This window comes from Arachis hypogaea, chromosome 16 (assembly GCF_003086295.3).
Source record: "Arachis hypogaea cultivar Tifrunner chromosome 16, arahy.Tifrunner.gnm2.J5K5, whole genome shotgun sequence".
Taxonomy (NCBI): Eukaryota; Viridiplantae; Streptophyta; class Magnoliopsida; order Fabales; family Fabaceae; genus Arachis; species Arachis hypogaea.
The window spans coordinates 151,121,169-151,137,135 of record NC_092051.1 but is presented as its reverse complement, the minus strand read 5'-3'; the positions used below and the strand labels follow the sequence as shown (position 1 = coordinate 151,137,135).

General features: G+C 31.3%; 3 protein-coding genes across 3 annotated transcripts; 1 reads left to right on the top strand and 2 right to left on the bottom strand.

Annotated features, from left to right (window-relative positions):
* Positions 1-1,949: 1,949 nt before the first annotated feature.
* Positions 1,950-2,849, bottom strand: LOC140179776 (large ribosomal subunit protein bL31c-like). The gene is made up of 2 exons (XM_072219544.1): positions 2,567-2,849; positions 1,950-2,486 (listed from the first exon to the last, which is right to left on the bottom strand). The coding sequence occupies exons 1-2, from the start codon at positions 2,636-2,638 to the stop codon at positions 2,163-2,165; spliced, it is 396 nt and encodes a 131-aa protein (XP_072075645.1). The 5' UTR covers positions 2,639-2,849; the 3' UTR covers positions 1,950-2,162.
* Positions 2,850-4,129: 1,280 nt separating this feature from the next.
* Positions 4,130-9,441, top strand: LOC140179774 (glucose-1-phosphate adenylyltransferase large subunit 1-like). The gene is made up of 14 exons (XM_072219542.1): positions 4,130-4,572; positions 4,812-4,934; positions 5,017-5,190; positions 5,372-5,464; positions 6,038-6,121; positions 6,213-6,268; positions 6,392-6,485; positions 6,974-7,159; positions 7,405-7,485; positions 7,666-7,752; positions 7,847-7,951; positions 8,314-8,420; positions 8,623-8,683; positions 9,035-9,441. The coding sequence occupies exons 1-14, from the start codon at positions 4,348-4,350 to the stop codon at positions 9,134-9,136; spliced, it is 1,578 nt and encodes a 525-aa protein (XP_072075643.1). The 5' UTR covers positions 4,130-4,347; the 3' UTR covers positions 9,137-9,441.
* A 6-nt stretch (positions 9,442-9,447) lies between these two features.
* LOC140179775 (mannan endo-1,4-beta-mannosidase 7-like) lies at positions 9,448-15,578 on the bottom strand. Its single transcript, XM_072219543.1, has 4 exons — positions 14,639-15,578; positions 13,879-14,073; positions 10,278-10,471; positions 9,448-10,058 (listed from the first exon to the last, which is right to left on the bottom strand). Exons 1-4 carry the CDS (start codon positions 14,966-14,968, stop codon positions 9,695-9,697), a joined length of 1,083 nt encoding a protein of 360 aa, XP_072075644.1. The 5' UTR covers positions 14,969-15,578; the 3' UTR covers positions 9,448-9,694.
* Positions 15,579-15,967: the final 389 nt, after the last annotated feature.

The window sequence follows — 15,967 nt, the reverse complement described above, 5'->3', positions numbered from 1 at the left end:
AAATTTTTTAAAAAAATAAAAAATAAAAACTAATATTTTACAATAAAGAGAATATTTAAAAATTTAAATTGATTAAACCAAGATTCATCCTACCTCAATTTAGTCCTTGAGAATTTAAATGTATATGATATTATTTATTTTATTTATTTATTTTCTTGAATATATTTTATTCTACATGTATCTTTTATGACTAACTAGATGTCACAGATATTTTTGTGGCAAGATAAAAGTCACAAAAGATGACATTATATATATTCTTTTGAGTGACTAATTGTCAAAATTTATTTTGGGGCTACTATTTTTTAATGTTTTATTTTGTTATATTTTTCCTAGATCAAAAGAATCAAATTTCATTAATCCAAAGTAAAAAAATTAATCCAAAGTAAAAAAAACAAAGGACAGTCTTTCCCTTTCCGTCTTTATTTTGAAGCACAAAGGTTTTTTCTGTTTTTTTTTTTTTTTTTGGTCAGGAAGCACAAAGGTTTGTTTTTAACCATATTGCATTTTTTTTCTTTTGGATACTTTTATCCGTTTTGGACTGGGTGTGTTTTTTGGGCTGAGTGGGCACAAAACATTAATTAAAGCATAATGATAATTCCATGACAAAAAACAAAGCATAAAAATAATTATGTGTATTACCCATTGTAGTTTAAAACTTTAAATTCAGTAAATTGAATTATAAATCATTTTAACTTATTCGACAAAGTTAATCTGAGTTTATTTTTAAGCTCCAAAGTCTCCAACCATGATTTCATTTCCCCCTTTTTTTTTCCCTTTACACCAGATCATATTTTGCAAAATAGAAACCAATCAAAGTGATATTCACTATTTAATATTTATAGACACTTCGTTGAATTAAGATAATTCTATTGCAAAAACCAAGAGTGTAACCTTATTTTTCCTTAAAATTTTTGGAGCAGCATGTAGCATTTGGGTTTCACATTTTCTCTGATTTCAAGTCATAGACTAAGATCTCAAATTTACCTACACTTCAAACAAGGTCAACATTCTATTTTAAAGGAAAAGTTCAACAGCCATGAATAGAATACAAATCAATCTATACAGCCACTGCCTTCAATATAAAGCTGGAACAAGTTTTGTATACCTTAATGCATGATTTAGATTTATATGATGCAAGAATTCAGAGTTTTGGATTTTTTATTTCTTGACTTTTGTTAATGCTGAAAAACCATTGAAGAATCCAAGATCAAACCATTTTCTGAGGCTAAAAAAGGGATAGTTTCTTAGTTTCATCTCCAAGACCTAGAACAGCATCCAAAACTTCATTACATGATTCAGACATGATTAAGCTTAGTTTTCAACTTAAATTCTCCCTCTTATCATTATTCTTGTGGTAGTATCAAATGGTACATAGGCTCAAAACAGTGTGCACTTCGGTTAGAAAAAAATAGCACTAAAGAAACATAATAAAACTAACTATAACCTAATTTTCTTTTTTGATGTAGTACGTAACATCTATATTGGCTACACAAACTAACAAAATTCATTTTACAACCATAACCGTTCTTTCTCTAATCTCAATTTAATTTAGCCTTTAAAATTATAACCATGATTTAATCTAGTCATTGACTTTAAAATGTTCAATTTAGTCCTCAAAATAAGAATTCATAATCCAATTTGGTCACCAAAATTTCATAATAACTAAATTGACTCATGCATACAATCTCAATAATAAAACTAAACCTTTACTTACAATTATAATAAGCATATCATTTCAGCTTATACATCACTACATAGAGCACCTGAGAGATATATAATCATTCATGTATCTCTATCTAGCTGCTTAAATTTTTGGTATAATTAGTTTCATAACATTGTTTCAAAATTTATCCAGCAAAAAGTATAAGGCAATCACACCTTTGAGATAAGTGATTTCATAGAAAAATCTATATCTAACAATGATAAATGGAATGTATCAGACTTAAATATAACTAAAGCAAATTAATCACATTTATTCTCATTCTTTAACAAAAATAAAATTAGCAAATGAACCATTGAAGCATAGTATCAAACACCACACGGACATTTTCCAATTTTTCCCCTTCTATAAACAACAAGAAGAATCAATAATTCATAAGAAGCTACATAGATAGATAGGAATCAAACCAAATTGGGAAGTGTGTTGGATCTAATTAATTCTTCTACTTCTTCTTGCCACCTTTCTGAATACCCCTGCGCCTGGAGGGAATTACGATTTCACCCTTGAGTACCGGAATCTCCATAATTTCAGTGAGCTCACTGAACTTCTTCCTAAACTTCTCAACTTGGTCATCGTCAATCATAACCGCTGACCGGCTACCCAGGTAAAAGGGGTGGTTACCTGACCAAACGTCAACCACGTACTCCTTCTGGGTTCCACCGGTAGTCATCACGAGTTCCCCGTTGCAGTACACTTTAGCATCCTCGTGGTACTGCGGGTGTATATCCTTCTTCTTGCACGTCACCCCTACCCTGCAATTTCCCACCTAACAAACAGAGAAATAACTAATTAACAGAAATAAGAAACGGATAACTAACATCGAAACAAGAAAGAGAAGGTAATTACGGGTTTTGTTTTGGATGGGAGAGGATGGAAGGGTTTTGGGTGGAGGAATGTGTTGGTTATGCACTGCGCCATTTTTGTTCTGCAAGAGAGAGAGAGAGAAGATGAGATTATGGAGGTGATGATGTCGACCACGATGGCTATGTGGATGTGGTTATTTGCTTTATGGGCTGAAGATCTGAAGATCACGACCCAATAGGCCCATAGGTAATATATGTAGGTTAAGCAAAAACATTAGTAAAGCCCATAGTTGAACAAAAACTAACTAACATAAAGAAAAAACGACATCCTGACAAAAAAAGCAACTCACTAGCCCTAAGTACTGGGGTTCGAAACTTAGATCCGTCTTGGGCATGCAGTAATTTATTGGCTAATAACAAACTTTTAAATAAAATTCAAATATAGAACGAATTAGTTTTTTATTTGTCGGGCTGAGAGTACTATACAAAAAGAAAAAGATGTAATTAGTCATTAAAAATTTTTAACATGCTCAATGATAAGAGGAAAACAACTTACCATAATCCTTGTGATAAGGGAGATTAACATGATCAAGAAAAGGCCTTGGGAGATAGAGTTCTTGCACTCAGATTTTTAGATTCTCCATATCATGAACTAAATCAGTTGCTTTTTTATGATAGTACATGGGTGACAAATATTGATCCTCTTTAGTGTTTCTTCGTTTTTGTTTTCTCTTTGGGCTCAGGCCCTTTTCTTTTACCTAAAAAATGTCGCTGCCTTAAATTATAAATAAAATGAATTTGAATTAGTTAAATAATTAGCCCAGTTATTTCTAAGTGTTACTGTGTTAGGAATTTGAATATCATTATAAAAGAAAAAAATGGTTTTCTGTTTTTATTATTTTGAATATAAATCTTAGACATCTTGTTATAGAGAGAAAATAAATGAGCCCAATCGCCTAAATATTTTGAATTTTAACGAATCTTATTTGAATCAAACAGTTGTATAAAGATAACGTTCTTATTATAGCACTGAAATTTTTTCTTAAGAAAAGAAATGAAAAAAAAAATATTCGAGCATTAGATGTTTATTTGTAGGAGCCTACAGCATTGGGATTAATTAAGCATTTGCTCTTACAACTCTATTTTATTTATTATTATTTTTCAAAAAAAAAAAAGACGATTAGTGTACACGTGTTTTAATACTTGGTTAAAACTAAATATTAAAACATGAAGTGAGAAGAAAATGTCACGATGACTACAACAATAATACAATGCAAGACATAATCAATGTTAATCATGTGTTAAAAACCATTTTATTGGACACGTGGTCATATTCTGGAACAACAAATTTTTGAAATTAAAAATACACGCATGAAACAAAACAAATCAACCAAAAGAACACGTCAACATAAGAGCTAGTGTTTTTAGCCGAATCTCACGCTAAATCACATGATTTTGTATTTGTAGCTTTGTAGTGACACAGACGAAACACAGTGATAGAGTAAAACTTGCCATGTTTCTAGTTAATTACTCAAGACTCTTCACTTATTACTAATAGGATCTAGGATCTCACACTATTCATCCACAAACATGTACATCAATCTCATCTTAACACTCTTTCCTATCACAATTAACTTCTTTTTTATCCTAATTTCATTTTTGTTCTAACAATCTTGCCAATCCTTAAAAGGGTACCTTCAAGTTTTTGTTTTACTCATCAGTTTGTGGCATTGCATAACAGTGTTTGTCTCCTGAGATGTTTAGAAGATCAAAGACACTGAAAAATTAGTAGAGGGATATTCCGATTCCGTGGTTAATTCAGCCATGGATTCAGCTCTTGCAATCTTGAATAACACGAGTAGCATTAATCTAGTTAGCAAAGGAGTTGGAAGAAAAACGAGTTCTAGTTTCTGGGGTGAAAGTGCAAAAAAGGAGAGTTTGAATAGCAGGTTTTTCATTACTCAACCATGCAACATGAATTTGATGAACAAAAGAAAGTTGAAGCATGGCATTGCACATGCTGTATACACACCAGATATGAATTCCATGGTACATAACTTAATACAATGTGTATTAGATGCTAAATATTAGTTCAGTGAAAATTCCTATCTGCCAAGATTTTATATTGTCAAAATCATTATATATAGTAGCATGCTTATTGATCTTATTAGTTAGATGAATGACTTCATGCATTTTATACAATGACTATCTTTGCTTTCAATTAATTGTTTTGAGATTCTATGGATATATTACCTAGTAATTGCACAAAACAATTTTGATTTTTTCAGGTATACCCTAAAGTTATTTTTCAGAATCCAAAACCAAATCCAGAAAATGTAGCTGCCATAATTTTGGGTGGTGGTGCTGGAACTCGACTCTTTCCTCTAACTAGCACAAGAGCCAAACCCGCTGTATGATCCACTTATAATGTGCCATTTTTCTTTTGGACATAATAAATAATTAATTAATTCAAACCTATATATTTTCATGCAGGTTCCAATTGGAGGATGTTACAGACTCATAGACATTCCTATGAGCAATTGCATCAATAGTGGGGTTAAAAAAATATATGTTCTAACACAGTACAACTCTTTCTCCCTCAATGGCCATCTCTCTCGCACTTATAATTGTGGAAATGGAGTGTTCACTGGAACTGACTTTGTGGAGGTATTTTTATACCTTATCAGTAACTTTAATAATCATCACTAAATGAATAGTTATGTAAATAGAAAAATATAATTGGATGAGAATGTAAAATTTATTTGTACTGCACCTGAGTTAATTAAATTAAATTCCATATAGCATATGTTATGAATTTAAGGGGCATGTATAATTTTTTTGGGGACAGGTCTTGGCTGCTACTCAAACTCCTGGAGAAGCAGGAAAGGAATGGTTCCAAGGAACAGCTGATGCTGTGAGAAGATTTATATGGGTTTTTGAGGTAAGTATTTCTAATGTTGCATAACTAAGTAATAAGTCAACTTGATTGTTCTATTAAATTTTTTGTTGACATGTCATTGGTAAAAAGGATTAATTTAACTTGTATTCTTATTTCTTTAAGAATCAAATTGAAGCATAAAATTTTTAAAGATTAAGTGTTTATTTGAGTACTATTAAAAAAATATATATTTTTTTAGTGTGTGTAACAAAATTTTAGTAATAAAAATAAAAGTATTACAAACGAAAATTTAAAAATTATAATTTGTATATTTTTAATATAATAAATAAATAAATAAATTTTTTTATATTATTGTACTCAAATATAATTTCTAAATAAAGAAAAAGATATTTTTATATAAAATATTTAAATATAAAATTATTTTTATTTTTCTAAAAATTTTTTTAAAATGATTACTTAAAAGAAGATATTTTCATAAAAAATTATCTAAACAAGTCCTAAATTGATTTATACGTGATTTTTTAGGATCAATTTAAATATTAACCCGAACTAATTTAGCATGGATACTTGGATAGTGAAAAGTGAAATTGTTAGAGTGTATGATTTGCCTTGCAGGATGCCAAACACAAGAACATTGAGAATGTGTTAATACTTTCTGGTGATCATCTTTGCCGGATGGACTACATGAAATTTTTGGAGGTACAAATTCAAATGAGATCACATCCATAAATCATTAATTAATTTCCTAAAGTTGACAATGATTAAAGAGGAACTACTTTTGCACCTGTAGAGACATACTGAATCAAATGCTGATGTCACAATTGCTTGTGTACCAATGGATGAAAGGTAGCAAAATCTTTGTGACTTTATTTATTTATGATTATTTATCTCACAATTAACAATAATCTTTATTTTGTTATTATATATATTGTTGGAGTTCATCAATCATCACTAATAGTTCCCTAACAGTCGTGCATCAGATTATGAGCTGGTAAAAATTGATAGAATGGGACGGGTTAGGCAGTTTGCAGAAAAACCAAAAGGATCAGATTTGAAGGAAATGGTAATCATTTTTTTTTAAGAATTCGTGACTTTTTGTTTTTGGTATGTCTCCTTAGATTTTCTTTTGTAACGTAACATCTTGAATTTAGAGTCAATTATTTTTTTTTGTTTTTTATAATTTTATTAAATTTGTAATTAAAAATATTAAAGTTAACTGAATATTTTTTGTAAATTAAAGACATTCATAATTACTAATCTAATTAGATCTTTGACCGTATGTATTTTGGAAGAAATATTCTATTAATTTTAATAGTTTCGACATAAAAACCTAATTACAAAATTTAAAACAGTACATAGACCCAATTAAAAAGAAAAAAATATAAAGATCTAATTAAAAATTTAGTTAAATTACAAAAATCAACAAAATAATTAAACCTTGAATTTGAAAAAAAAAATCATGAATTTTACGGGGACAAAAATGTAATTGTGTAAAGAATATGAATTATTGCATGGCTAATCCATTGGTTCTCTCCCCTTTAATAATTGCAGCAAGTTGATCCCAACATTCTAGGATTACCTGCAAAAGAAGCAAAGGAAAATCTTTACATGGCATCCATGGGAGTTTATGTATTTAGAACTGAAATTCTGCTGAAACTACTAAGATTGAGTTGTCCTTCTTGTAATGACTTGGGATCTGAAATCATCCCAACAGCAGTGAGGGATCACAAAGTCCAAGTAAGAGAGAACTCCAATCTTTTCGAACGATTTTTTTTATTTATAATCATTGTTTTTAATGCTGAGTGAAAATAATAATTATTCTACGTATACAGTATATACTAAAAGTCAGTTATTCATATAAAATAGACGTTAAAATACACAATGGAAGTGTGTAAAATAACATATGACATTTTTGTGAAACTAAAATCCTGTAGGCATAGCATTGACTTATTAATGTTTTTTGTTTTATTTGTATTTTGCAGTCATATTTGTTTAGAGACTATTGGGAAGATATTGGAACTATAAAGTCCTTCTATGATGCAAATATGGCCTTAACAGAACAGGTTTGTTTAGTTTTAACATAAAAACTTATGAATCTTCAAAGTTCTTGAAGTAGTAAATTAACAACAACAAAATATCATGAAAACTTGTTTTGTTGATCTTCATAATGAGCTTAATAATAATATTATTACTTAGAAAACTATGCTACTGTATGTGCTGATCATAGATTTTAATTTCTGTAGCCTCCAAAATTTGAATTCTATGATCCAAAGACGCCTTTCTACACTTCCCCAAGATTCTTACCTCCCACTAAAGTACTAAAATCTAAGGTATGGAATAAGCTTGGATTACTTTCTTTTTTTTTAATGGAATTTTTCATCCTTGAATGGACATACATGAATGCTTTTTTTTTTTTTTAAACAGATCGTGGACGCAATTATTTCGCATGGTTGCTTTTTGAGTGAGTGTAACATTCAACGTTCAGTCATTGGCGTCCGCTCGTGTTTGGCGTCTGGTTCAGTTCTTGAGGTAAGAAGACTATTGATTTATTGTACATTTTGCTCGGATCTGTTTTTCGTATAAAAAATGATAGAGAAAATGTCATATGATTTAACATGTTTGATTAAACTGTTTAAAATAACACATGTCCATATTTTAGCTATAACTTTTACATAAAAACGTTTTTATATGAGTTGCCACCGTACTTTTATTTAAAGTGTTACTAAATTAGAAGTGTTTTTTCACTTGTGTTTGTAAACAATGTTTCTAGTAATAGAAAGCATGATCAACATAAGCTTCTAGATCCTTGAGTTTATATCCTCTTTTTCTTATGCTAAATTTTTTGTACCACATTTGATGGATGTATTTATTTGGCTTTTTTGTTAATCTAGGATACAATGATGATGGGAGCAGACTACTATGAAACTGATTCTGAAATTGAATCTCTTGTAGCACGAGGAAAGGTCCCAATTGGTGTTGGAGAGAATACCAAAATCAGGTGCGATAATAATGTTACCTTAGTTATTTAAATTAACAAAAAAAAACACCAATTTTGTCTCAAAATACATATCTGTGTTTTTCAATGTCTTTGTATTTTTATCTTGGGAGGATAATTAATACATTGAGCTAACTACAATACTTTCTAGTTTCTTCATTTTTAATTTCTGATGATTTTCTACTGCAACATTTTTCTTTAAAAGGAATTGCATAATCGACAAGAATGCCAGGATAGGAAGAGATGTGATTATTGCAAATTGTGATGTAAGTGTTTTTCTTAATTTGTTCTTTGCATTTTGTTTTTGTGGTAATGCTCAGTTTGGTCCTTACAATTTTCAACACTCATTAAAATAGTCTCCAACTTATAAAAATGGTCAAATTGGTACATTAGTTTACAAATCTTGAGTCTCCATTGTGCCTAAGACTATAATATTTTATGTTAAAGACAATAGAGATTCACAATTTATAAATTCATGGATTAATTTAGTCATTTCTAAAATTCAGATATTATTTCGACGAGTGTTAAAAATTTTAGAGACCAAACTCAACAGTATCTCTTTAGTTTCCTATGTATACTTTGTTAATTTTTAATAAATACTCTTAATTATTGTTTAGGGTGTACAAGAAGCAGACAAGCCAGAAGAAGGATTTTACATTAGGTCAGGCATCATAGTTGTAGTGAAGAATGCAACAATTAAGGATGGAACAGTTATCTAAAAAGCCACTTCAAATAACACAATTGGAGCCTTTACTCGAAGGAGTTTATCATAATTATAGTATAATTTCTGCTGACGTATAACTAAGATTTTTTTAATGTAAGCACACATTTTTTTTCCTCTTAGATTGCTTCCATTCTTATAGAAATTAGAATAGCTGTCATTAAGAGTAATTGTACAAGGATTGAAAATGTTATTATTCCATAGCTTTAATCTTAGAAAAATTACTCCAATTACATTTATGATTTTTACCTTTCATTTCATTTCATTGAATGACGACCATATATGTCATTTTAATTTCTTAAACTATGATAAACTGAAAACAAATCATTCTTTTTGGATTGATGCATATTTCAAAATAGATGAAATATATTACATTTACATGTTAAAATTTTTAAGAACTCAATAGTTTCTTAGCATATGCTAAAGGGCACCAAATTCATATTAATAACACACTTTCATTTAACTATGATTAGTATATTTATCCTTGATTTTTAACACAAGTTTGTTAAAAAACTATATATTATCATTTATAATTCTGTGATTTATATTCCCGCCATTAGTACTTTTTTCGAATCCGGTTCATCTTTTGAGATTCTTGGGCAATCAAACTAGCCGTTGAGGGGCTTTCGCTAATAACTACCTCATAACCGTCGCGAAAAGTATCCATTCCTTGGTCAAGGAGTTGCCAGAACAAGCAACCAACAGCTGCGCCGCCACCACTTGCCGACGAATAGATCTTGGAGTATACCGTGTTGTAAAATTGGTCCCTTGGTTTTGTGTTAGAACCAAAAGTTTTTGTTGAAATACCAAACTCAGCAAAGAGAACTGGCTTGTGAAGAGTGTTCTGTGCATCTTGTATATGTTCATTAAGCCAATGACTTAGGAATGAGATTTGATCTTCATAACTTGAACCTGATAGCCTGCTCATGAATAATTAAACCAAATCAAAATAAGACAAAAAAAAATGTTAGTGAGACAAAAAAAAAGCTAGAACTTGTGTTATTGCAACAATTAATGAATATTAAACAACAAGTTTTGACTTTTTTTGTTATCAAATATTTTTATTTTTTTTCTAATTTTTTCTGTTTTAAAGATTTTGCGGCAAAAAAAATAGAAGATGAAAATAGAAAATAAAATACCATTGGTCAGGGTAAGAGTGAACCGTTGCAAAATCAATTTCAGGGATTTGATTATTTGCTATGAAATCTGTTCCTGCTTGGAAGCTTGGGTTAGTCTCTTGCTTTGATTGCCCATAAAAACCTTCAAGACCAGCTTCAAGCAAGTGATTTCCATCTATGGATTTCACATAAGATGCCATCTCTTCAATCCAACCCTGTCAAAAGGTATACAACCTCAATTATTTTACCCTTATTCATCTCTAAAGTCAAAATTATTTGTATCTAATAAATCAGAGTTTTGGATACATAGCTAGTCTAAACTTAGGTTTAATATTATTACATAATTAGGTGAAGTTTTGATATTGAAAGGCGTCAAGATTAAATCGAACTACAATTACCAAAAAAAATTTTCAATTGTGTTTTATGTCTATAAAAAATATTCATTGAACTAACCACTCCATCAACCTAAGTTAGTATGTGGTCTAAAGACCATCATTTAAAACAACACCAACTAACTATATGCTTTTGTGAAAATTGAGGTTAAAGAGCTGACCCAAATAATAATAGCCGTGGGACATAGAGCTGCTATTTTGACTCTGTTTTGCATTATATATATTAACTGCAAACCTAACTTGGCTAAAAGTCTACAAAGATATTTAATTGTTTATATAATCACGCGTAACAAGGACAGCTTATTATAGAGAATATATATAATAAAGAAGTAGTTTTTAAAGAGCAAGAATGGGATTTTTTTTTTAAAATAAAAAGGCCAGCGGAAATGAAAAATGTAATTTAGATATACATGTCCAAAACCTACACAAACTCCGAATAAAACATTCTCAACATTTTGGGCCAGGAAAATGGAATTACAAAATTTTCACAAACAAAAATGAAAATGGTTAATTATTACCTGAACTGTCTTTCCACTTGATGTTTGCCGATGACATCATGTTGTTTGCTGAAGCTTCTCAGGGACAAATTCGTAACATCAAGAAATGTCTTGAAATTTTTTGTGAGGCCTCGGGTCAAGTGATCAATGCCCAGAAAACACAAATCTTCTTCTCAAAAAAGGTGAATAATGAGTGTAGAGAAATGATTGTTAAAGAGGCAGGCTATAAAGAAACAAAAGAGATTGGAAGGTATTTGGGATCTTATATTGTGGAGGGACGGGATAGCAAGAGAAATTATGGGCACATTCTAGACAAGGTGAAGAATAAACTCAAGGGATGGAAGCAGAAAAGCTTGTCCATAGCGGGAAGGGTAGTGCTAGCTCAATCTTCTATTGGCCCGATTGCCAATTTTGCGATGCAACACAGCAAATTGCCAAAAGGCATTTGCAGCAAAGTGGAGAAAGCTCAACGTAATTTTGTTTGGGGTTCGGACGAAAATCACCGCAGGGTGCATCTCATTAGTTGGGAAACCCTCTGTCTCCCGAAGGATGCTGGAGGCTTGGGGTTCAAAAGGCTGGAAGTGATGAATCAAGCCTTCTTGTTTAAAATTTGTTGGAATTTGAACGAAGATCCTGACACTTTGTGGGCGAGGGTGTTATGGTATAAGTATTGTAATGGGGACACTAATAGACCTCATAACCCTACAGTGGGATGCTCCAACCTTTGGAGAGCTTTGCAGCAAGTATGGCCAACCTTTGAGGAGAATATTGTTCACAGAATTGGCAACGGGGAAAATACCAAATTTTGGAAGGATAAATGGCTTAACATGGATGGGTGCCTTGCGGACCATATTAGGCCTAACGTGCAAATTGAAGATATGGATGCAAGTGCCCAGAATTATGTGAACTCAGAGGGAGAATGGAACTTGGAGGTGCTCAACTCTGTAATTGAGACAGAGTGCATTCCCTTAATTAAAGCCATCCCTGCCCCTAGACCCTCAGATCCTCCTGATAGCAGAGCATGGAAGAATTCCTCAGATGGAAGATTCTCAGTTAGAGAAGCTTATAAAGCTATTATCCAACCTCCTATTGGTACCAGCAATGTGTGGAAGAAGATTTGGAAATGGCACGGCCCTCAAAGAATAAAAATATTCATGTGGCAAGCCATACATGGTAGATTGATCACTAACTACAGAAGGAGTAAATGGTATGGGACTTCCCCCCTCTGCCATTATTGCACAAATCAAGTTGAAGACACTATGCATGTTTTGAGAGATTGCGAGGGGGCAAAGGTTATCTGGAAAAAGCTGGTTAGAAGCGAGTTAGCGTTGGAGTTCTTTTCCATTCCAACGTCTGATTGGTTCCATGAGTGTTTGAACAAGGATTGGGGTTGCTCGATTCAAGCGGAATGGATTAGTATCTATATGGTTGCTTGTTGGAGGATTTGGAATTGGAGAAATATGGAAATATTCCAAAGATCCTTCAAGAGACCAGTGGTAGCGTACAATCTTATTCAGGATTATGTTAACACCATTCAAAAAGCCTTTGAGAAGTATCTCGTTGGGACCAATACTCACAGGAGAATGACTATCAGTATCAAGTGGCAACCCCCACAAAGTAATTGGATTAAAATTAACACAGATGGGGCAGTAAAAGATAATCCAAGGAGGGCGGGATGCGGTGGTATTCTAAGAAATAGTGAAGGAAGATGGATCATGGGTTTTTCCAGAAATCTGGGTGTCTGTTCCGCACACCTTGCTGAGCTTTGGGGGGTATACACCGGCCTGGAAATAGCCTGGACGATGGGGTTCAGAAGAATTTGGCTTGATTGTGACTCAAGTGCAGTAGTAAACAGTGTCAAAAACCCTTCCTTGAAGAGGAATTCTGGGTCGGTCCTCTACTACAGGATCAGCGAGCTCCTTGACAGGGGTTGGCAAGTTAGGATTGAGCACGTTTATCGCGAAGCAAACGGTTGTGCAGATTTTCTCGCCAATCTTGGAGCGGCACAAGAACAAAGCCTCATGGTATGGAATTCCCCTCCTCCAGGGAGCGATCTTTGGATACTTAGTGATATTACTGGCACCTCTTGGCCCAGAATGATTAATTTAGTGTAGTTCCTTTTGTTGTTTGGGCTTCTGGCCCCTTACCTTAACCAAAAAAAAAAAAAAAGTACACTCTGTAAAAAATAAAATTCAAAATAGTATGCCAATTATATGAGGATTTATATCACAGTACCTACCACCATTAAAAAATGTTACCAATTATTTTTTACAAGTTATGAAACATTAATCAAATAAACATTTAAGGTTAGAGCAACTTCAACCAAAATAATATTTTTTTAAGAAAAAATAAAATTTCTTCTACCTTTTGGCCAGCTAGAGCAAATTTTGAAAGCAGGATCTTTGGGATAGCAAAATGTCCTTTAAATGGAGAAGAGCTTACAAAGACAAATTAGTCTATAATAAAATAAATAAACAAATTAATTGTTTATCTTTTAAAATTTTAAGATAATTTAATTCTTTAACTATGCTATTCTTTAGAAAATAAAATTAAAGATCACTTTGCCACTTTTTTAAAAATGTCAGAAACTAGTATTCTAAAAAATAAGAACCAATTTATTAATTTCTTTTGTTAAACTAATGTATCTTAAAAAAAAAAAATTGTTAATGACATGTTTGGATAAAGAAAAAAAAAAGTATACACAAAAAAGTTGAAAAAGCAAAGCTTTATTACCTTAATGTGGTTTTTATAGTATCCCTTGACAACAGGGTTTGTGTAGAAATCATCTTCAGAATTTATGGATTGGCCCTGACTCCTTCCCCATTCAACATATTGTTTCTTCCCTCCCATGTCCTCATAATTATTTACCAAACTCAACACAAGCTTCATCCCATATTTTTTCGCTTCTGATATTACAAAATCCAACCCCTTTCCATCCAAAACAAAAATTAAACCACACACATCATTTCCCATATCAAACTCTAATAAATGAATGCACAAAAAAAAAGACCATAAAGAATACTTCATATCAATTTAATGATCAATCAGATTAGGTGATGGTGAATTCTATGATATTTATAATTTGGTGTCTAACTTTTGTCTAACTTACTTTTTATGACAATTTTGGAATATTTAATAATTATTTACTTTTATACTTTTAAAATTTGATATTGATTTTTAACTATTTTTAGTAAGTTAGGCAAACACTTTTAGATACCATAACAATCATCTTAGGTGAAATCTTAAAAATAATAATAATTTAAGAAAACTACTTTTATATGCTCAGTCTGCAAAAATAAGTAAACTTTGATATTCAAATTAGATAATAGCAGTTTTTATTGGATTTATTAGTGGCAGTTGCAACGGCTGCTAAATAGTTCCGCAGCTGACGAGGTCATAAGAAGTGCTGCTAAACGAGTTAGCGGCGGTTTTTGAAACCGTTACTAAAGAAAAAGAAAACAAAAAAGGGAGTATCAAGATATTGAGGACTAACTTGGAACATGTCTTCATTGTAGGATCCAGGAGAGTATTGAAGAGGTTTATAGCCACCATCACTGAAAGCCCAAGTTCTTGCAATGTTAAGTCCAAGGCTTGAAGCATCTTGAAATGCTGAAGACACTTTGTTTCTTTGAGAAGGTTCAGATGCTTCAAACATTAGCCAATATGCATTGAAACCATTTGCATAATAAGGGTTTCCATTCAACACAAGCTGAATCCCTCTTGCTTTCACAAAACCATCATTATTGTTATCTGCTTCTACTATGAGTATCATCATGATGCACACAATAATTGAAAATGGCATAAAGAACAACCTGTGCTTCATTATTTTGCTTTCAAATGTTTCTCCTTATGATCTTTGATTTCTCTCTCTTTTCTGCAATGTAAAATTGTTAACTTCAAAATATGCAATCTCTAAGTACTTTATATGTATAGTACGTGTATTTGTGTTGATTTGAAGGGAAAAAATGTATGAAGGAAAAAAAAAGCCAAAAGCTAAATATAGAGTTATACCATAGGTTAATTAATTATATAATAATTCGGATTTTCAATTCATTAGCTTATTTACTAAAGCAAATGTCATAAATTTAAATTCTGTCTTATGTATGCAATAATCTTTTGGTCAAAATAACAAATTTTTAAATGAAATTCCGATCCGCAAAGAATAAATCTTTGACTTATCGGATTAAAAAATATTGCGAAAAACAAAAAAAAGTTATATATGAACTAATAAATTAACATAAATCTTTTACCACTAAATTAATTCCATGGCATAAGCCAAATGTATTTAGTAATTATAATTAGATGTTTGTACAAAGTTTATTATATTAATATTGCATATAAATTAATTGAGATATTATCTTTACATATTAACATAATAATACTTTTTCTTTTCTTTTCTCTTTTTCAAAATGCCAAAATAAGCTAGAAGTGGTATTGGTAATGCAATTGGAGTTGGCTCAAAAGGGTAGAAAGATGTCCAACTCTGAAATAGGGTGGGGCCATGGGGTTAATGGATGGAAATTGATTTGTATAGAAGAATCAGAAACTCACGAGTCACGGTCACACAGTATTTCATTAGGGGCCAAAATCTATCACCTTTTTAGGTGTGATGAATAACCAGAACCAAGGAAAAAGTTATGGTTAAAATAATCAGAAATAATTTGGACAGAAAAATAATGATAGAAATGTTTTTAATTTAACCTAAATATTAGATTTTTTACTAGATACTATGTATTTTGGAGCGACTAGAAAAATAGAAAATACAATAATACTTTTTTGTTTAATAAAAAACTTTAAAAATGAATTATATTTTAAAAAATTA

Bases quoted from the DNA above. Each gene is read 5' to 3' on its own strand.
- LOC140179775 (XM_072219543.1), bottom strand. From the start codon at position 14,968: ATGAAGCACAGGTTGTTCTTTATGCCATTTTCAATTATTGTGTGCATC. The intron at 14,074-14,638 runs GTTAGTCCTCAA...TTGGATGGAAAG, and splicing joins ACAATGAAGACATGTTCCAA to GGGTTGGATTTTGTAATATC. The intron at 10,472-13,878 runs GTAATAAAGCTT...ACCTTTTGACAG, and splicing joins ACTATAAAAACCACATTAAG to GGTTGGATTGAAGAGATGGC.
- LOC140179774 (XM_072219542.1), top strand. From the start codon at position 4,348: ATGGATTCAGCTCTTGCAATCTTGAATAACACGAGTAGCATTAATCTA. The intron at 4,935-5,016 runs GTATGATCCACT...ATTTTCATGCAG, and splicing joins GCACAAGAGCCAAACCCGCT to GTTCCAATTGGAGGATGTTA. The intron at 6,486-6,973 runs GTAATCATTTTT...TAATAATTGCAG, and splicing joins GATCAGATTTGAAGGAAATG to CAAGTTGATCCCAACATTCT.
- LOC140179776 (XM_072219544.1), bottom strand. From the start codon at position 2,638: ATGGCGCAGTGCATAACCAACACATTCCTCCACCCAAAACCCTTCCAT. The intron at 2,487-2,566 runs GTAATTACCTTC...TCTGTTTGTTAG, and splicing joins TCCCATCCAAAACAAAACCC to GTGGGAAATTGCAGGGTAGG.